General features: G+C 47.1%; 1 protein-coding gene across 8 annotated transcripts in view; it reads right to left on the reverse strand.

Annotated features, from left to right (window-relative positions):
- Positions 1-17,508, reverse strand: part of CNOT4 (CCR4-NOT transcription complex subunit 4) — a 71,117-nt gene that overhangs the window by 20,954 nt on the left and 32,655 nt on the right. For 2 of the 8 annotated variants that reach the window (XM_069763176.1, XM_069763179.1), the window contains exons 2-9: positions 10,771-11,056; positions 10,406-10,603; positions 9,458-9,544; positions 8,882-8,983; positions 8,439-8,564; positions 6,973-7,106; positions 4,285-4,440; positions 2,940-3,005 (exon numbers count right to left, since the gene is read on the reverse strand). In XM_069763176.1, coding sequence (XP_069619277.1) covers positions 2,940-3,005; positions 4,285-4,440; positions 6,973-7,106; positions 8,439-8,564; positions 8,882-8,983; positions 9,458-9,544; positions 10,406-10,603; positions 10,771-10,944 — 1,043 coding nt within the window. In that variant the 5' untranslated portion in view covers positions 10,945-11,056. The remainder of the gene's footprint in view (positions 1-2,939; positions 3,006-4,284; positions 4,441-6,972; positions 7,107-8,438; positions 8,565-8,881; positions 8,984-9,457; positions 9,545-10,405; positions 10,604-10,770; positions 11,057-17,508) is intronic. The other 6 variants (XM_069763181.1, XM_069763178.1, XM_069763183.1 and 3 more) reach the window with 4 other exon arrangements.

The following is a 17,508-nucleotide window of genomic DNA, read 5'->3' on the forward strand; positions in this document are numbered from 1 at the left end:
GGCTGCGGGGTAGACGAGGGGACCGATGCTCCTCTTGCTCCAGAGGAAAGAGAAAGCCTGCAGGGAGAGACTTTTCGTAATGTGACAAAGCTAAGGTAGCAGGGGACGATTGACGCCTGTCCCTGCCCAATCACCTGTGCGGTGGAGCGAGGGAGCCATCATTCTCACCTGTCCGGTGGAGCCATCATACTCGCCTGTGCGGTGAAGCCATCATACTCGCCTGTGCGGTGAAGCCATCATACTCGCCTGTGCGGTGAAGCCATCATACTCGCCTGTGCGGTGAAGCCATCATACTCGCCTGTCCGGTGAAGCGAGGGAGCCATCATACTCGCCTGTCCGGTGAAGCCATCATACTCGCCTGTCCGGTGAAGCCATCATACTCACCTGTCCGGTGAAGCGAGGGAGCCATCATACTCGCCTGTCCGATGGAGCCATCATACTCGCCTGTCCGGTGGAGCCATCATACTCGCCTGTCCGGTGGAGCGAGGGAGCAATCATACTCGCCTGTCCGGTGGAGCAAGGGAGCCATCATACTCACCTGTGCGGTGGAGCCATCATAATTGGCTGTGCGCTGAAGCCATCATACTCGCCTGTCCGGTGGAGCCATCATACTCACCTGTCCGGTGAAGCGAGGGAGCCATCATACTCACCTGTCCGGTGAAGCCATCATACTCACCTGTCCGGTGAAGCGAGGGAGCCATCATACTCACCTGTCCGGTGAAGCCATCATACTCACCTGTCCGGTGAAGCCATCATACTCACCTGTCCGGTGAAGCGAGGGAGCCATCATACTCACCTGTCCGGTGAAGCCATCATACTCACCTGTCCGGTGAAGCCATCATACTCACCTGTTCGGTGGAGCGAGGGAGCCATCATACTCACCTGTCCGGTGGAGCGAGGGAGCCATCATACTCACCTGTCCGGTGGAGCCATCATACTCACCTGTCCGGTGGAGCCATCATACTCACCTGTCCGGTGGAGCCATCATACTCACCTGTCCGGTGGAGCCATCATACTCACCTGTCCGGTGGAGCCATCATACTCACCTGTCCGGTGGAGCCATCATACTCACCTGTCCGGTGGAGCCATCATACTCACCTGTCCGGTGGAGCCATCATACTCACCTGTCCGGTGGAGCCATCATACTCACCTGTCCGGTGGAGCCATCATACTCACCTGTCCGGTGGAGCCATCATACTCACCTGTCCGGTGGAGCCATCATACTCACCTGTCCGGTGGAGCCATCATACTCACCTGTCCGGTGGAGCCATCATACTCACCTGTCCGGTGGAGCCATCATACTCACCTGTCCGGTGGAGCCATCATACTCACCTGTCCGGTGGAGCCATCATACTCACCTGTCCGGTGGAGCCATCATACTCACCTGTCTGGTGGAGCGAGGGAGCCATCATACTCACCTGTCCGGTGGAGCCATCATACTCACCTGTCCGGTGGAGCCATCATACCTGTCTGGCAGAGCGAGGGAAACAGGGAAGCAATACCAGCCTACTTCTATATGGTCCAGTTGTCAGCGGCAAGCAAAGAACCACCTGTGCCTGCCGCCTATTGGCAAGAAGCTAAAGAGGAGTCACAGTGTCTGAAGTCAGGTGTAGCCTACACAGGAGAAGAGGACTCTGCATCTTGTCAGGCACCTATAGTCCAGGTTACTCCTGTCCCCCATCCCAATGAAACAACCGAGAAATTACAACAAGCGAGCACGGCGCAGAAAAAAAAAGCCAAGAAAACTTATTAGCACATAAAAGTTCAGAGAAAAAAAAATAGAAAAATAGTGTTACATTCTTTCTGTCCAGAAATTCTGATAATCTGCAATTTACAAGCCCCCACAGATGTGACTGACACATTCATACAGATTATTACTCTTAAAAAAAAAAAAACTCACGGAGAAGTCGGCAGAAATGATCGATGGTTTGGAGAGAAAAAACCCACAAAGATGTATAGGAAGGTATACCGTCAGGAAGTCAGGGTCGCGCCAGCTGTTGGCATTGTACGAGGGTCCGGGATGAACGTGGGCTGTGCCCCGAGACGACGAGAGCAGGTCCAGGCACCCGATCACTTACGGTCAGGTTTATGAAAGATAGACATCACATGGGGCGGCAGATTTAGGAGAAGGGGCTCAGAGCAGAACTCCTAAATGCTGCCCGTGCATGGTAATATGGGGGTAAATGGAAGGAGGGGCCCTCCGGGCAGAACACCGACTGAAGGGGGTACTCCCAGATTATAAAGATGGTCCTTAGGATAAGAAATAAACATCTGCTGGCTGAGGGGAGCTGCCCGATATTGCAGATTAAATTGATGTGCTTTTGAGATGTAATACCAGGCGCCACCACTACTGGAGGAATGGCGCTGTGCTTGTGGTGAGCAAAGGAGATCCTCTGCTCCTTTAATTAGCGATAGCGAGGCTTATGGAGGTACTGAGAGACAGACCCTCACCGGACTAATAGCGACGGCCTATCCAAGGGTTAATCAGCTTTCATTCTGTCAGATTCAAGAAAATTATGTTTTTTTCCCCACTTTTTTTTTTTTTAGGGATCTGCGACAACAAAAATGGAAATTCTGGCATTTCGTCCCACCGGCCTCTAAGTTTTTTTTTATATTACTATTATTAATTTTTAATTAATTATATATAATGATAGATCTAATTTTTATAGACTCGGTGACACCCAATTAGATTTTTTTTAGTAATTAAAAATTATTTTTAAACTGACAATTATGTTAATTTATGTATTTTTTAAATTTTTACATTATTTTTTTTTTAAAACCTGTGATTCTTCTAATATACTGCAATACAGAAATAAGAAAGTAATGTTCTTTGAAGCCCAGCAGCATATAAATAGTTAACAGCAGCGAACGGAGCGAGCTAATGCTAAACACCTTGATCTAGGTGAAAAAAAATAAAAATTTAGATTATCTGTACGTACCTTGTATCGTCCTCTATGACCCTGCCAAATTTGGAAACATTATGCTCTGCGGATTCCCACAACAGCCTAAAAAGTTGCGAGAAACAGGATTTTTAAGCGGCAAAATGTGGATTAAAAAAAAGCAAAAACAAAAAAAACAAAAACAGTCAGGTGGAGGTGAAGGAATAAAAAACTACTTCAATGAGGGGAAACTACATCTAAAAGTAAAGGTAAGTGGTCAGAAAGTCAAGAAATAAAGAATGTGATCTGTGATGTAGGAAACTGGCATTCAGCTGAAAAGGACTGGTAGCAGCTCTCAGCAATGCTGATTGGTTGAGAAAAGTAGGATTACGTCACCAAGCTCCTCCCATAATGTCCTTTTCAGCTGGATGCCAGGCACAGTTTTTAGCATCCCAAGCTCTGGTTCTGGGTCTTGAATTGAGCTCCTTTATGGGTCAATATTCACAAAAATGAGGGGGTCCCTTGTGTGAATGGAGGGCTATTGAGAATTTTCGACAGCCAGTCCTATAAACTGCACATGCCCACTCCATTCTTGTGTTTGGTGGGCGAGTTGTGTTGGACAATTTCTACGAGTTTATCTTATAGAGAGCGAGATAAAGGATGTTACCTTAAGGAATTACTCCTTCAGTAAAAGAAAAACTGGATATTTACTACAATACTGGCATCTAATGGGCTTTCTGCCAGCACTATATGTACCAGACTAGGCAGATTTGGAAAAACCATGATTAGCATTATCAGCTGGGGAAAAGAAGGGCATAGTACTATGATGTTCACAGGTTGCCTACTATTATGGAGCAAAGCAATCTATTTCTGGCATCTAATGAGCTTTCTGACAGCACTATATGTACCAGACTAGGCATATTTGGAAAAGCCATAATTAGCCGCTTTCAGCTGCGGAGAAGGACATACTTTTAGGATCCTTGGGGATTGGCTACTATTATGGAGCAAAGCAATTACAATCTAAGTCAGTCATGGTGCAAAAATTGAACAATGCCTATTGCAGTCAAAGGGCAACCATGCGAGACTTTCTTGCAGAAAGTAAGCCACACTGGTAAAGATAAGGTCGGGGTCTTCCCCCTACCAATTGACGCCATATGTCCCCCCCCCCCCCACGGAAAAATTTAGAAGCAAAGTCACTAAAAAAATAAAATAAAAAAATTAAAAAAATAAAAATGAAATGGAACAAGACAAGATGGATGACCAGAGGACGAAGACATGAAGCCGAATCAAGGGAGGTGATGGTGGGGAGGTGTGGGGGGCAGGAGGGAGAGTTTATAAGAATGGTGAACCGCCCCCCAAAAAATTAAGAAAAAAAAAAAAAAGGAGGAGGAGGAATCTCAATTACCCAAAGTCTGAGTCTGGCCCGTCTGGAGTCAAATGGTCTGGATCTAAGCCATTGTCTAATATGGGAGGCGATTTCCTGTGTTCCAGTGTTAAACCATTGCTGGATCGGCCCGAGCTCTGTAATGATGGCCACGCGTCTTTGTTATTACTGTTGGGTCTAAAAAAAAAATAAAATAAAAAAAAAAGGGGGAGGGGGAAGGTACAAAAGAGAAAAGAAAAAAAAAAAGCGATGAAGAAATTAAACCAGAATGTGCAAAAAATAAAAGCAAAAAAAAAAAAAAAAAAAAGAACACAACAGTGAAAAAAAATAAAAAAATAAAAAGGACGAAAAGTCTCAGGTCACAGAGGTCATAAAACACGATAGACTGTGTGACCAGATATCCACAGAGCCACCCGAGGTCACGCTGAAACACTCTGTGCTGCTGAAGTTATCTACTACGCTACTACACTCCTGAAACACTCTGTGCTGCTGGTGGAGGCCCCAACTCTTGAAATCTCAATTGTCTCCATTCCCCTTTACCAACATCATCCCTTGAGCGGACGGATAAGTGCTCCCCTTTCCTGAAATCCTCTGTGCTGCTTACGTAATCTCCTCCATTACTTCACCCTATTCTTCCAAGTCTTTACTCCACTCTTACCCCCTCCAGCAGGGCAGTCACACGCCCCTCCTGAAATCCTCTGTGCTGCTTAAGTAATCTCCATTACTTCGCCCCATTCTTCCAAGTCTTTACTCCACTCTTACCCCCTCCAGCAGGGCAGTCACACTCCCCTCCTGAAATCCTCTCTGCTGCTTACGTAATCTCCTCCATTATTTCGCCCCATTCTTCCAAGTATTTACTCCACTCTTACCCCCTCCAGCAGGGCAGTCACACTCCCCTCCTGAAATCCTCTCTGCTGCTTACGTAATCTCCTCCATTATTTCGCCCCATTCTTCCAAGTATTTACTCCACTCTTACCCCCTCCAGCAGGGCAGTCACACTCCCCTCCTGAAATCCTCTGTGCTGCAGTAGCCTGCCTCCCTTCTCTCCCTCCATTTTCAGTTTCTAGTCTATTGCTAGGCTCCGATCCTCTTCTGCACTATACCATGGACCCCCTCCAGGCAGTGGACACTCTTATCCACTCCTGAAATACTCTGTGCTGCTTGTTACGCCTCTAACCTTTGCTGCTAATGGGTCTGTCGAGATTTAACAGATCCGCTGGTGGAAAAGGAACACTGTGTTGCCGTATTAACCATACACACGCAGCGACAAAGGACAGGTGCCGGATTATTAGACGTCGGGACAAAGCCGAAGATAATAGTCTCTCTTGGCTCAGTCTTCCACTTTATATTGCAGATTATCAGAATTTCTGAATTACAGAAATCTCATTTTTTCCTCTTTTCTGATCCTGGATAAACCCCCCTCCCCCACAAAAAAAAGGGCCAGCAGCTTGTAGTTCTAAGCATTTGTGGCTACTTAAAGGAGAGCTTCCGCAGGACTTCCCACAAGTCAGATGCGTAATTATCCTTATTTTGTAAGGATGTGAAAAGTTTTTGCTTTTTTTTCCACACCCAAAAGGTAAAAAAAAAAATTAAAAAAACAAAACAAATTCTGCTGGTTATCCCTGTTACCGCTGGGAGCAAAGCATTGTGGGAGCTCAGCAGTTTGATCACATGACCCTCTGCAGATAAAACTCCGCGAACATTCCGAGACTGAACCCTCCAAACATTCACTGTTACTCTGGGTGAGAACGCAGAAAAAAAAACATTAGTGATCTGTCCAGTCTTTCTAATTTCACTGGTAAACCAATTCCATTTTATACATATTGGAATTTTTTTTTCCTCCATATTTTAGAGTTTTTTTTTTTTTTTTTTTGTTAGTGAAATGTCACACGATCTATAAAAAGTTTTTGCTAAGCCGGGGTTAATTATTTTTTATAGATCGGACTTTACTGAATGCAGCAATACCACAAGTGGATTTTTTTATCATCTTTATTTTTAATGGGGGACTTGAACTTTTATTTTTTTTTTCCATATTTTTGACAACTTTCCCCTCCCGCTGACAAAAGGAAAGCTTTTACAAAAGTTCCAAAACTTTTTAGCTAATTTTCAAAAGTAGAACCTTACTGGTTTCAGGTCCTTCTAACATGACGTTAAGATATTAAAATCATCCCAATAAGCAGATGAAGAAAGAAGCGTGACCTTTATATTTAGGAGGGTGGATCGGGCACCCGGGAACGGCGGCAGTGTTATCACTAATGACACGAGCCCCGAGCTCTATGAAACATGTCAGACAGGCTTGGCAGGAATGAGTTTCAAGTACCCAATTGTTGCCTCATTGGACGAGGGTCCGGCGAAGCCGAGTGATCACCGATTCGCATATGATTCAATATATTGCTTCTTGAGAAGCCCTAAACTAAAAAGGTATGAGGATGTAATACCGTTGATGGCCTGCAGGGGTCAGCAAGGCACTACTGTGTATACAAACTCTTAAAGGAGCCACAAACTGGTTATTTGCAATGACAAAACAAAACTACGTCCCTTTAACCCACGGGTCACTGGAACAGACTATCAGAAGTGCCTGACAAATCACAACAACAACAACACAAAATACCCTATAACCCCACAAAAATACAGGAGGCACGACCAGCCCGGGGGCCGCGTCTATCACATGGGACGGGCGGATATGGGACCGCAGTTACCAGTACTTACACATCGGACCTCTGCAGGGGCGTTACTTTGTTTTTGTTCTTGTCGACTGTACCCGTAGACAACTGTAAGAAGTTCGGATTTAGTTTGTAGAGTTCCTGAAGCAACTTCTGCTCGTATTCCTGATGTTTACCCGCCTGCGGAAAGAGGAGGGTCAGGAAATTAGCAATTTAATAAACGATCGATCATTCTCCCCCATCGGTGCCAATTGTGAATATTCTCCCTCAATAAGAAGCCAGAAGAAAAAGGAGGGTTAAGGCTATGTGCACACGAAGTTTTGAGCTCTGCGGAATTTTCCGCAGCGGATTTGAGAAATCCGCAGGTAAAAGGCACTGCGTTTTACCTGCGGATTTACAGCGGATTTTGTGCGGATTCCACCTGCGGTTTTACACCTGCGGATTCCTATTATGGAGCAGGTGTTAACCGCTGCGGAATCTGCACAAAGAATTGACTTGCTGCGGATTGTAACCCGCAGAGTTTCTATGCGTTTTTTTCCGCAGCATGGGCACTGCGGATTGCGTTTTCCATAGGTTTACATTGTACTGTAAACGCATGGAAAGCTGCTGTGCACCCGCAGCTGCAGATCCGCTACGGATCCACAAAAAAATCCGCAACGTGTGCACATAGCCTCAGGGTTCAGCGCATCTGGTACACGCACGGTGTGCTGAGGGTTTAGTCAGCGAGGACGCATTGTACCCAGGGGCAAAAGATTGGAATGGAAATGGGCTAAAAATTCCTGTACTAAAGAGGGAAGAAACTCGGGATCAGAAGAAGAAAGGAGAAAAATGGAGAAGGGGGGAAAAAAAAAAAAAAAAAAAGGGAAAAGGAAAAAAAAGCAAAGAAAAAAAAAGGAGAGAAAGGGAAAGAATATAAATAATATATAAAAATATGAAAAATAAAAAAGCACTAAATGAAAACTATAAAAAGAAAAAAAAGGAAGGAGAGAAAGAAAGGGAGGATGGGAAGATGGAAAGAAAGGGGAAAGGGTATAAAAAATATATATAAAAAAAAAAGAATGAAAATTTATAAAGAATCAAAAAGAAAAGTAAAAAAACACGAGAGAAAGGGAGAATGAAAGGGAAAAAGGAAAGGGGAGAACAAAAATAAAAATAGAAAGAAAAAAGGAAGAAAGAGTAAGGAAAGGAAAAAGAGTAAAACATAAGGCAAATGTCTCGGTATCTGTGAGCGAGTTTGCCAGGACTTGTTTGGGCCAGTATGACCCTCAGCGACGGTACCGATCACACAGCGGCGCCGGCACAACTGGTCACATCTCCGGCCACTCGCAGGTTGTGTGATTAGTACTGTGCTAATGGCCTCACTGCATGTAATTACAGGAGCAATTAGCAGTTCCATGGCCTCGGGCCCCACATCTCGCTCTGCCAGTTTATAAGCCTCCATAAACCAAGCCTATAAGCAGAATCACCGCCGACACCTCACCCTCCACGTCCTGACGCCGTCCGCTCACTCACCTGCATTTCCTCTTTTGTAAAGCTGGCCGCCTCGTCCCCCAGCTCGTGCAGATACATACAGTCTGGCTTTGGACACTGCATGTTTTTTAAGAAGTAACTGCAGTATTTCGTGGTGCCTAAAGATGCCTTTAAGATAAAAAGAAAGTTGGTGATGTCAGAAGAAGCAGAGACGAGCTGCAGACGGGGCCTCACTAAGAGACCACTATCCGTGGTGGCTGAGAATGAAGAAGCCGTGGCACCAATTTAGGGCTCCCGGCCATCGGCAGTAATTTAACCCTTCCTGTTAGCAGGTGGTGTGCAGCGACAGCCGCTATTAAAGACATCGAAAAACTGAATTTTGGGACTACAAAAAAAATAAAAATAAGAGGAGGAGGTGGTAAATAAAGGAAAAAAAATAGAAAGGGGCAGGGTTTGGCTTTACAGCTGCTGAGCTACGCTGTTACCTTGAGCGTTCTGCCGTCGACCACCACGTTGTTGACACACTGTATCGCCCTAAGTGCGTCTTCTGACCGGATGTACGTTACATACGCGCTGGCACTTGGACCCTGGGAATGAACAAGAAAAGAGAAATATTAGAAAACTTTTTACAAACTTCTCATAACTTTTAACTCCCAAGTTTTATGTGCGGAGACTTGGGCCGAAAACAGACATCCGTGAATGGCGCTCCCCTGAACCAAACTATATGTGCCCATAAGTGATCTGTCAGATTGATTAGGGGCCGACTGCCCCTCCAATCTTATATTTTGTAGCTTAGCAATCAGATGATCGGTGGGGGCGCCTCCAATCCTAAAGGATAAACCATTGACATTTTTTTTGAAAACCCCTTTAATCACCAAGTGCTCCTTTGGCTTTTCTCCTTTGCATTATTTACAAAGCAAGACACTGATCATACATGGAGACTAGAAAGCCGGGTGACGACGACCCCATGTGGGGCTGGTCATTGCAGCCATGTTGGTGGCCACACAGCTCTCCCCAAATATAAGGAGTCATTCCTTCAAACTACATGGAGCGGCACTGACCTGTGAGCCTGCATAGGACGTGCTGTTGTTGATGACGACTTTGTGTATTTTACCGAACTTCCCAAAATATTCCGGCCGTTTTAAAACCTAGAAATGGAGAGAAATCATTAAAAAAAAAAAAAAAAATCTGCACCTTTATCTCTGTCCAAGCCCAAAAAAAAAATAAAATGGCAAAAAACACTTCTTTTAATTTTTGAGCCTTTTTATGAAAGAATTGCTGAAGTCCTTCTCCTGCCGCTACAGCCTTTACCTTCTGGAACCCTCTTGAAATAGAAGAAATGACTGCTCAGCCAATCGCAGGCCACATAAGAGACACACCCCAGCCAATGATTGGCTGCAGGAGTCACATGTCCCCTGAATCGTGAGGTCAACACTGTAGCAGGAAGTCGAGAGGAGCAACAGTGTCAGCATAGGAACGCCTGGGGGTGGTGGGGGCATTTGAAGGAGGGGGGAATCCATGGATCAATTTTTTTCTATTTTTACCAATTTAGAGCCTTTTTAGAAAAAGAATTAAAAAAAAAAAAAAAAAAAGGACTTCCTCTTTAAGAAAAATGAAATATTAAAGTATAGCTTTATCTATGTTGATATAAATTCTTTACTTGATTATTTTTTTTAATTAATTTTACAACAAGGTTAAAAACATTGTGTTTCGTCCGGTTTTCGCCGGTTCCGGCAAATCTGCCGCTTCCGGTTTCTTGAAAAAACGTCTATAGCAACGTTTTGTCTCCGGCGAAAAAGCCTGAAGCGCCGGATCCGGCTGTTTGCTAGAATGGAAGCCTATGGGAGCCGGAAGGTGCCGGATCCGGCGGCCTGATCCATTTTTTTTAAACGGAGCATTGGATTTTGATGGGAAAAAAAAAAAAAAAAAAAAAAAAAAAAAAAAAAATCACATTTAAAAGGGGTCCTCACATTGAGACTTTACGGCACCTCCTGGGAGGGGTCACTCACCTCTGGGTCCGCGAGGCGTTGTGAAAGGCCGACTACAAAGACTAAGTTTTTCTGCACCACGCGGACACTGGCCAAGTGTTTGCGGTTTTCTGATATTTTCTGTTTGCGTTCGTTCTGTTTTTGTTTCTTTTCGTTCTTTATCCTCTGTAGTTCTTCCTGGGAGAGAGGTTTGTAGACGGCGGGGTCTTCTGGATATGGCTGAGGAGGAGTAACAGACAACATAAGACACCCCCGCGGCTACTCACGACGCTTCCCGTGCGGATGCCGCGGCTCGGCTGCAGTACCAGGAACGGCCACTACTCAGTGCTGTACAGCGCTTTTCCATCGCGGAAACCCCCTCCCCCGGTAATTTTGGCGCCTCTAACCTTTCTGCATGCGGGACAGAGCCCGTTCTCGTCTGTGCGTATACGGTGCCAACAGAAGCGGCAAATCTGATACCCGCATGTGCAAGGGAAAAAATTGATGTCATCGATTTCCAAAGGCTCCATGCAAAGGGGGCATTCCACGGGGTCCTCCTTCACCTCGGGGCTGCGGGACATCTTTCTGCGATCCCAACGTAGGAAGAAAAAAAAAAAAAAAACAGAAAGAACAAAAAATAGATTTTCCAGGCTGAGAATAATTTAGTGAAATTAAAATCTGTGATGCCGCTATCTGTAAGAGAAAAAAAAAAGGAAGGGAAAAAAATGGGGAGGTCAGTCACGTCATTGTTGCATGTTAAAAAAAACCCAAAAAAAACAAAAACAGTCACGAAACACGAGGGTGAACATCTCAAAAACTCCGATTACTAAAGCAGTGAGAAGGTACCCAGCCAGTGGATACACTGTAACATGCGGTCTCCTAGCAACCAACATTCAAAAACTGCCAGAGTTCCGAGAGAACGGTCACATGACCTGTGCTTTAGTAACCAGATTATTTTTAAAAACATTTTAGATGGAAAACTCCTCAAAATTGATGCTTTCCTGAAAATAATCGGTGAATCTGGCTTCTAAACACGTGAACATGTATATTGGGGCGACTGGGACTAATTTGGCATTATTACACCCTTCCCAACCTCTCCAAGACCGGAGCGAAGGGGTCCGATAAGATAATGGCGAGAACTTGTGGCCCCCCAATGTAGAGAGGAGTGAAGAAGACGAAGACAGGCACAGTTGAAGCTACCATACGCCGTCCCCCCCGCCATCCGCCAGCGGTTAATGTGACACAGATTCGGGCCCTCGCTTTTCTCGCTGCTTCGCCTGGAGTCATGGCAACCAGTTCTACAATGGAGGACACTTGTGAAGCACAGAAAGAGCCTTTTCACAGCGCTGGCTGGCAAATCTGCAGACCCCCACAAGATTATTAATAGCGATGCTCCGGCCAGACAGGTGGGGAAAGGGTTAAATCCCAAGACGGACCCTTTCAATAACTGCTGGGGGGTTATAAAGCGGAGAATCGCCCACAAACCCAAGAAACAAATCCCACACCGCTACTTTAGTGCTGCACCCTACCTGCAGGGCGACCCCCTCTGCCACCTGGCCGTGCAAGGTACTGCAGGCGACCCACAGAGGAAAAAAAGTGCGGGGCCCTGTCTTCTAGTTATGTTAGAACAAGGGGCAAGTGATGGCGCACCAACTGCGGCCCACGGCTTTCCAAGAACTGGGAAGAACTGTACCTCAAAGACCTATTGTCTGTGCATTGGGCTTTGGCAGAGGGGTCTCGCTGAGTGGGCCGGCCACAAGCCTGGGCTTCAGTGACCAACTGCCAGACCTCGTATGACCAGCTCCATTATAAGACCTGAGAAACTGGTGCAGGATGGGGGGCACCACAGACAGGATGATGGGAAGCAGCAACCGATGTGCAGCCGCTTATCCCACGCAGCCTTATGGGGGGCTCAGGACCATCCAGTAGCCATGCAGGTGCCAACACTAGATAAAGGAAAAAGTTGCACCTCCAAGACTACCTTATACCGCTCTGTATGAATGACCAGACTTGTAGCCCCCACTGACATCTGTACCACAGCTCCGAGACCACCTTATACCGCGCTGTATGATCGACCACACCTACAGCCCCTAATGACATCTGTACCAAGACCACCTTAACAAGGGAGCAGGCCTTGGGCCCCCAGTGATATCACTACCACAGCTCCGAGACCACCTTATACCCCGCTGTATGATCAACCACACCTACAGCCCCTAGTGACAGCACTACCACAGCTCAGAGACCACCTTATATACTGTGCTGTATGATCGACCACACATGTACCCCCAGTGACCTCTGTACCAGTTCCGAGACCACCTTAGAGCCACACTGTATGATCGACCACACCTGTAGCCCCCAGTGACATCACTAGCACTGCACCAAGACCACCTTATAGAACGAGCAGGCCTTGGGTCCCCAGTGATATCACTACCACAGCTCCGAGACCACCTTATACCCAGCTGTATGACCAACCACACCTACAGCCACCAGTGACATCACTACCACAGAAAGGAGACCACCTTACAGTAGCTTGCGAAAGTAAACCCGCTTTGGCTTTTTACCTATTTTATTACATTACAACCTGTGTAAATATCTGTGTAATCTGATTTGTGTGTGATGCATCAGCAATAAATAGCCTAAAGGTACCGTCACATTAAGCGACGCTGCAGCGATCTAGACAACGATCCCGATCGCTGCAGCGTCGCTGTTTGGTCGCTGGAGAGCTGTCACACAGACAGCTCTCCAGCGACCAACGATGCCGGTCCCCTGGTAACCAGGGTAAACATCGGGTTACTAAGCGCAGGGCCGTGCTTAGTAACCCGATGTTTACCCTGGTTACCAGCGTAAAAGTAAAAAAAACAAACACTACATACTTACATTCCGGTGTCTGTCCTCTCCGGCGCTGTGCTTCTCTGCACTAAGCGCCGGCCGGAAAGCAGAGCGGTGACGTCACCGCTGTGCTCTGCTTTCCGGTCGCGCGCTTACACAGTGCAGAGAAGCAGAACGCTGGAGAGGACAGACGCCGGAATGTAAGTATGTAGTGTTTGTTTTTTTTTTACTTTTACGCTGGTAACCAGGGTAAACATCGGGTTACTAAGTGCGGCCCTGCGCTTAGTAACCCGATATTTACCCTGGTTACCAGTGAAGACATCGCTGAATCGGCGTCACACACGCCGATTCAGCGATGTCAGCGGGAGATCCAGCAACGAAATAAAGTTCTGGACTTTCTGCGCCGACCAACGATGGCACAGCAGGGGCCTGATCGCTGCTGCCTGTCAAACTCAACGATATCGCTAGCGAGGACGCTGCAACGTCACGGATCGCTAGCAATATCGTTCAGTGTGAAGGTACCTTAAGTTGGTGAAGTGATAAAAATAAAGACAAATGACAATTATGGGATCAAAGAACTAAAAATTGTCATGTGTATATGTATTCACCACTTTTTGAGATGAAGCCCCTAAAAATTTCTGGTGCAAGCAATTACCTTCATAAGTCCCATGCTTATGACGTACCCATGTGTTCTAAGGGTCACATGGCTGTATATACACTTTACCTTTTCTGATAGGCCAACAGAGGCTGCAACACCATTACCAAGAGACACCAGTAACCAAACACCACTATGAAGACCAGGGAGATCTGCAAACACCACCATGAAGGCCAAGGAGATCTCCAACCACCACCATGAAGGCCAAGGAGATCTCCCAACACCACCATGAAGGCCAAGGAGATCTGCGAACACCACCATGAAGGCCAAGGAGATCTCCCAACACCACCATGAAGGCCAAGGAGATCTGCGAACACCACCATGAAGGCCAAGGAGATCTCCCAACACCACCATGAAGGCCAAGGAGATCTGCGAACACCACCATGAAGGCCAAGGAGATCTCCAAACAAGTCAGTGACAAAGTTGTTGAGATGTACAAGTCAGGGTAGGGTTGTAGAAAATCATCCCAAACTCTGATGATTCCCGGGAGCACCATCAAATCCATTATCATCAAATGGAAAGGACATGGCAACACAACAAACCTGCCAAAAGAAGGCGCCCCCAAAACCTCTAAGCGCGGGCATGGAGGACATTAATCAGAGAGGCAACACAGAGAACAAAGGTAACCCTGAAGTAGCTGCAGAGTTCCCAAGCAGAGACTGAAGTATCTGTCCACAAGAGCACAGTAAGCCAAAAACTCCATAGAAGTGGTCTATATATGTAAGAGTAGGCAGGAAAAGCCTTTGCTTACACACAAAACTCGTAAGGCTCATTTTGAGTTTGCCAAAAAGACATGTAAGAGACTCCCCAAATGTATGGAGGAAGGTGCTGTAGTCAGATGAGACCAAAATTGAACCTTGGGCCACTAAAAAGGTAAACACTATGTCTGGTGCCAAACCAACACAGCTCAACGCCCCAAGAACACCATCCCTACAGTGAAACATGGTTGCGGCAGCATCATGTTGTGGGGATGTTTTTGGACAGCAGGGACAGGGAAAACAGTCCGAGTTGAGGGGAAGATGGATGGTGCGAAATACAGGGATATTGTTGAGCAAAACCTGTTTCAATCTGTCAGTGATTTGAGACTGGGATGGAAGTTCACCTTCCAATAAGAAAATGACCCAAAGCATACTACTAAAGCAACACTAGGGTTTGTTTAAGGGGAAACATAAATGTTTTGGAGTGGCCGAGTCACAGTCCAGACCTTAATCCAATGGAGAATCTGTGGTCAGACTTGAAGATCGCTGTTCACCAGAGGAAACATCTAACGTGAAGGAGCTGGAGCAGTTTTGCCTTGAGGATACGCAAAAATCCCAGTGGCCAGATGTGGAAAGCTCAGCGACTTATCCAAAGCGACTTGCAGCTGTAATTGCCACAAAAGGAGGCTCTACACAGTACTGACTTTAAGGGGGTGAATAGTTATGCACATTTTAAAGTTTTCAGTTATTTTTTCCTGTTCGCTTCACAATAAAAAGAAAACCAAAATGTTCACCGTTGTCGGCACGTTCTTTACACGAACTGACGCAAACCCTCAAGAAAAAGTGAAAATTCAGGTTGTGAGGGAGCAAAACACGAAAAATGCTAAGGGGGTGAATACTTATGCAAACGACTGTATAAACGACCTAGTTCCAGTGACATCACTACCACAGATGTGACACCCAGCCAACCGAGTAGAAGCCGAGGTCTAACATTGGGTGGGATATTAGAGACTCCCGATGAGGACGGGGCGTGCTCGCTGCTAGATTCTAATCGAGCGGCACATCATGCACTGGCATCAGCCCTGGCATCCAGCGGGGGCTTCCGGGGAGATATTTATAGTTCTACATTTTTTTCCCCTGACGGTGCAGTTAATGCCGTTAACTCTGCTGACGAAGCAAATCAGGAGCGAATGAATGAAGCTGGGAAAACACTTCCCAGGTCCCCGGAGAGCGCCGGCTCTTCATTTACCATCATGGAGGGGCACACGGTTTAAGGGACGAGCTTACAGTTTACACTTGCACCACTTTGGGGTACACGCTTCTTTGCCATCACTTTTTCTGTAAGGTGAAGTTGTATTGATATTATATTTAACTTTTTGCAGTGAAAGCTGCCCGGCCACGAAGACATTACTTGGCTTCAGGTCGCCATTGCAACCATCCGTACTGCGGCCCCAAATGACGGTGTTACCTGGGAAGTATCGCAATGGCGGCTTACTAAGAAAGCCCTATTATACGCGGTGGATGCAGAGGTCGGCGGGCTGCGCAGGAAACGCTTCGGCTGACAAGTGGCTCACGCCAGGCGCTGCTCGGTTGCCGTGGCCTCGTAGCAGAAGTAACGGCACTGAGGATAGCACAACTTTGGGGAGGTTACATAAACCGGGTGCAGCGCCCGACTAAATCCCATCTAGGACACTTAGCGAATGGCTTCACTAGAGCCAAAGTTAATAGGGTTATCCAGGATTTAAGAAAGAAAACAAAAAAAATAGATACCTCTTCTGACCCTCCGTACACATGCACGCTCCAATGGGTGACCGCTACCTCTCCTGACCCTCCGTACACATGCACGTTCTAATGGATGACCACTACCTCTCCTGACCCTCCGTACACATGCACGCTCCAATGGGTTACGGCTACCTCTCCTGACCCTCTGTACACATGCACGCTCCAATGGGTTACGGCTACCTCTCCTGATCCTCCGCACACATGCACGTTCTAATGGATGACCACTACCTCTCCTGATCCTCCGCACACATGCACGCTCCAATGGGTTACGGCTACCTCTCCTGATCCTCCGCACACATGCACGTTCTAATGGATGACCACTACCTCTCCTGATCCTCCGCACACATGCACGCTCCAATGGGTTACGGCTACCTCTCCTGACCCTCTGTACACATGCACGCTCCAATGGATGACCGCTACCTCTCCTGACCCTCTGTACACATGCACGCTCCAATGGATGACCGCTACCTCTCCTGATCCTCCGCACACATGCACGCTCCAATGGATGACCGCTACCTCTCCTGATCCTCCGCACACATGCACGCTCCAATGGATGACCGCTACCTCTCCTGATCCTCCGCACACATGCACGCTCCAATGGATGACCGCTACCTCTCCTGACCCTCCGTACACATGCACGCTCCAATGGGTTACGGCTACCTCTCCTGATCCTCCGCACACATGCACGTTCTAATGGATGACCACTACCTCTCCTGATCCTCCGCACACATGCACGCTCCAATGGGTTACGGCTACCTCTCCTGACCCTCTGTACACATGCACGCTCCAATGGATGACCGCTACCTCTCCTGACCCTCTGTACACATGCACGCTCCAATGGATGACCGCTACCTCTCCTGATCCTCCGCACACATGCACGCTCCAATGGATGACCGCTACCTCTCCTGATCCTCCGCACACATGCACGCTCCAATGGATGACCGCTACCTCTCCTGATCCTCCGCACACATGCACGCTCCAATGGATGACCGCTACCTCTCCTGACCCTCCGTACACATGCACGTTCTAATGGATGACCACTACCTCTCCTGATCCTCCGCACACATGCACGCTCCAATGGGTTACGGCTACCTCTCCTGACCCTCTGTACACATGCACGCTCCAATGGATGACCGCTACCTCTCCTGACCCTCTGTACACATGCACGCTCCAATGGGTTA

This window comes from Ranitomeya imitator, chromosome 4 (genome assembly GCF_032444005.1).
Source record: "Ranitomeya imitator isolate aRanImi1 chromosome 4, aRanImi1.pri, whole genome shotgun sequence".
In the NCBI taxonomy this organism is placed as follows: Eukaryota; Metazoa; Chordata; class Amphibia; order Anura; family Dendrobatidae; genus Ranitomeya; species Ranitomeya imitator.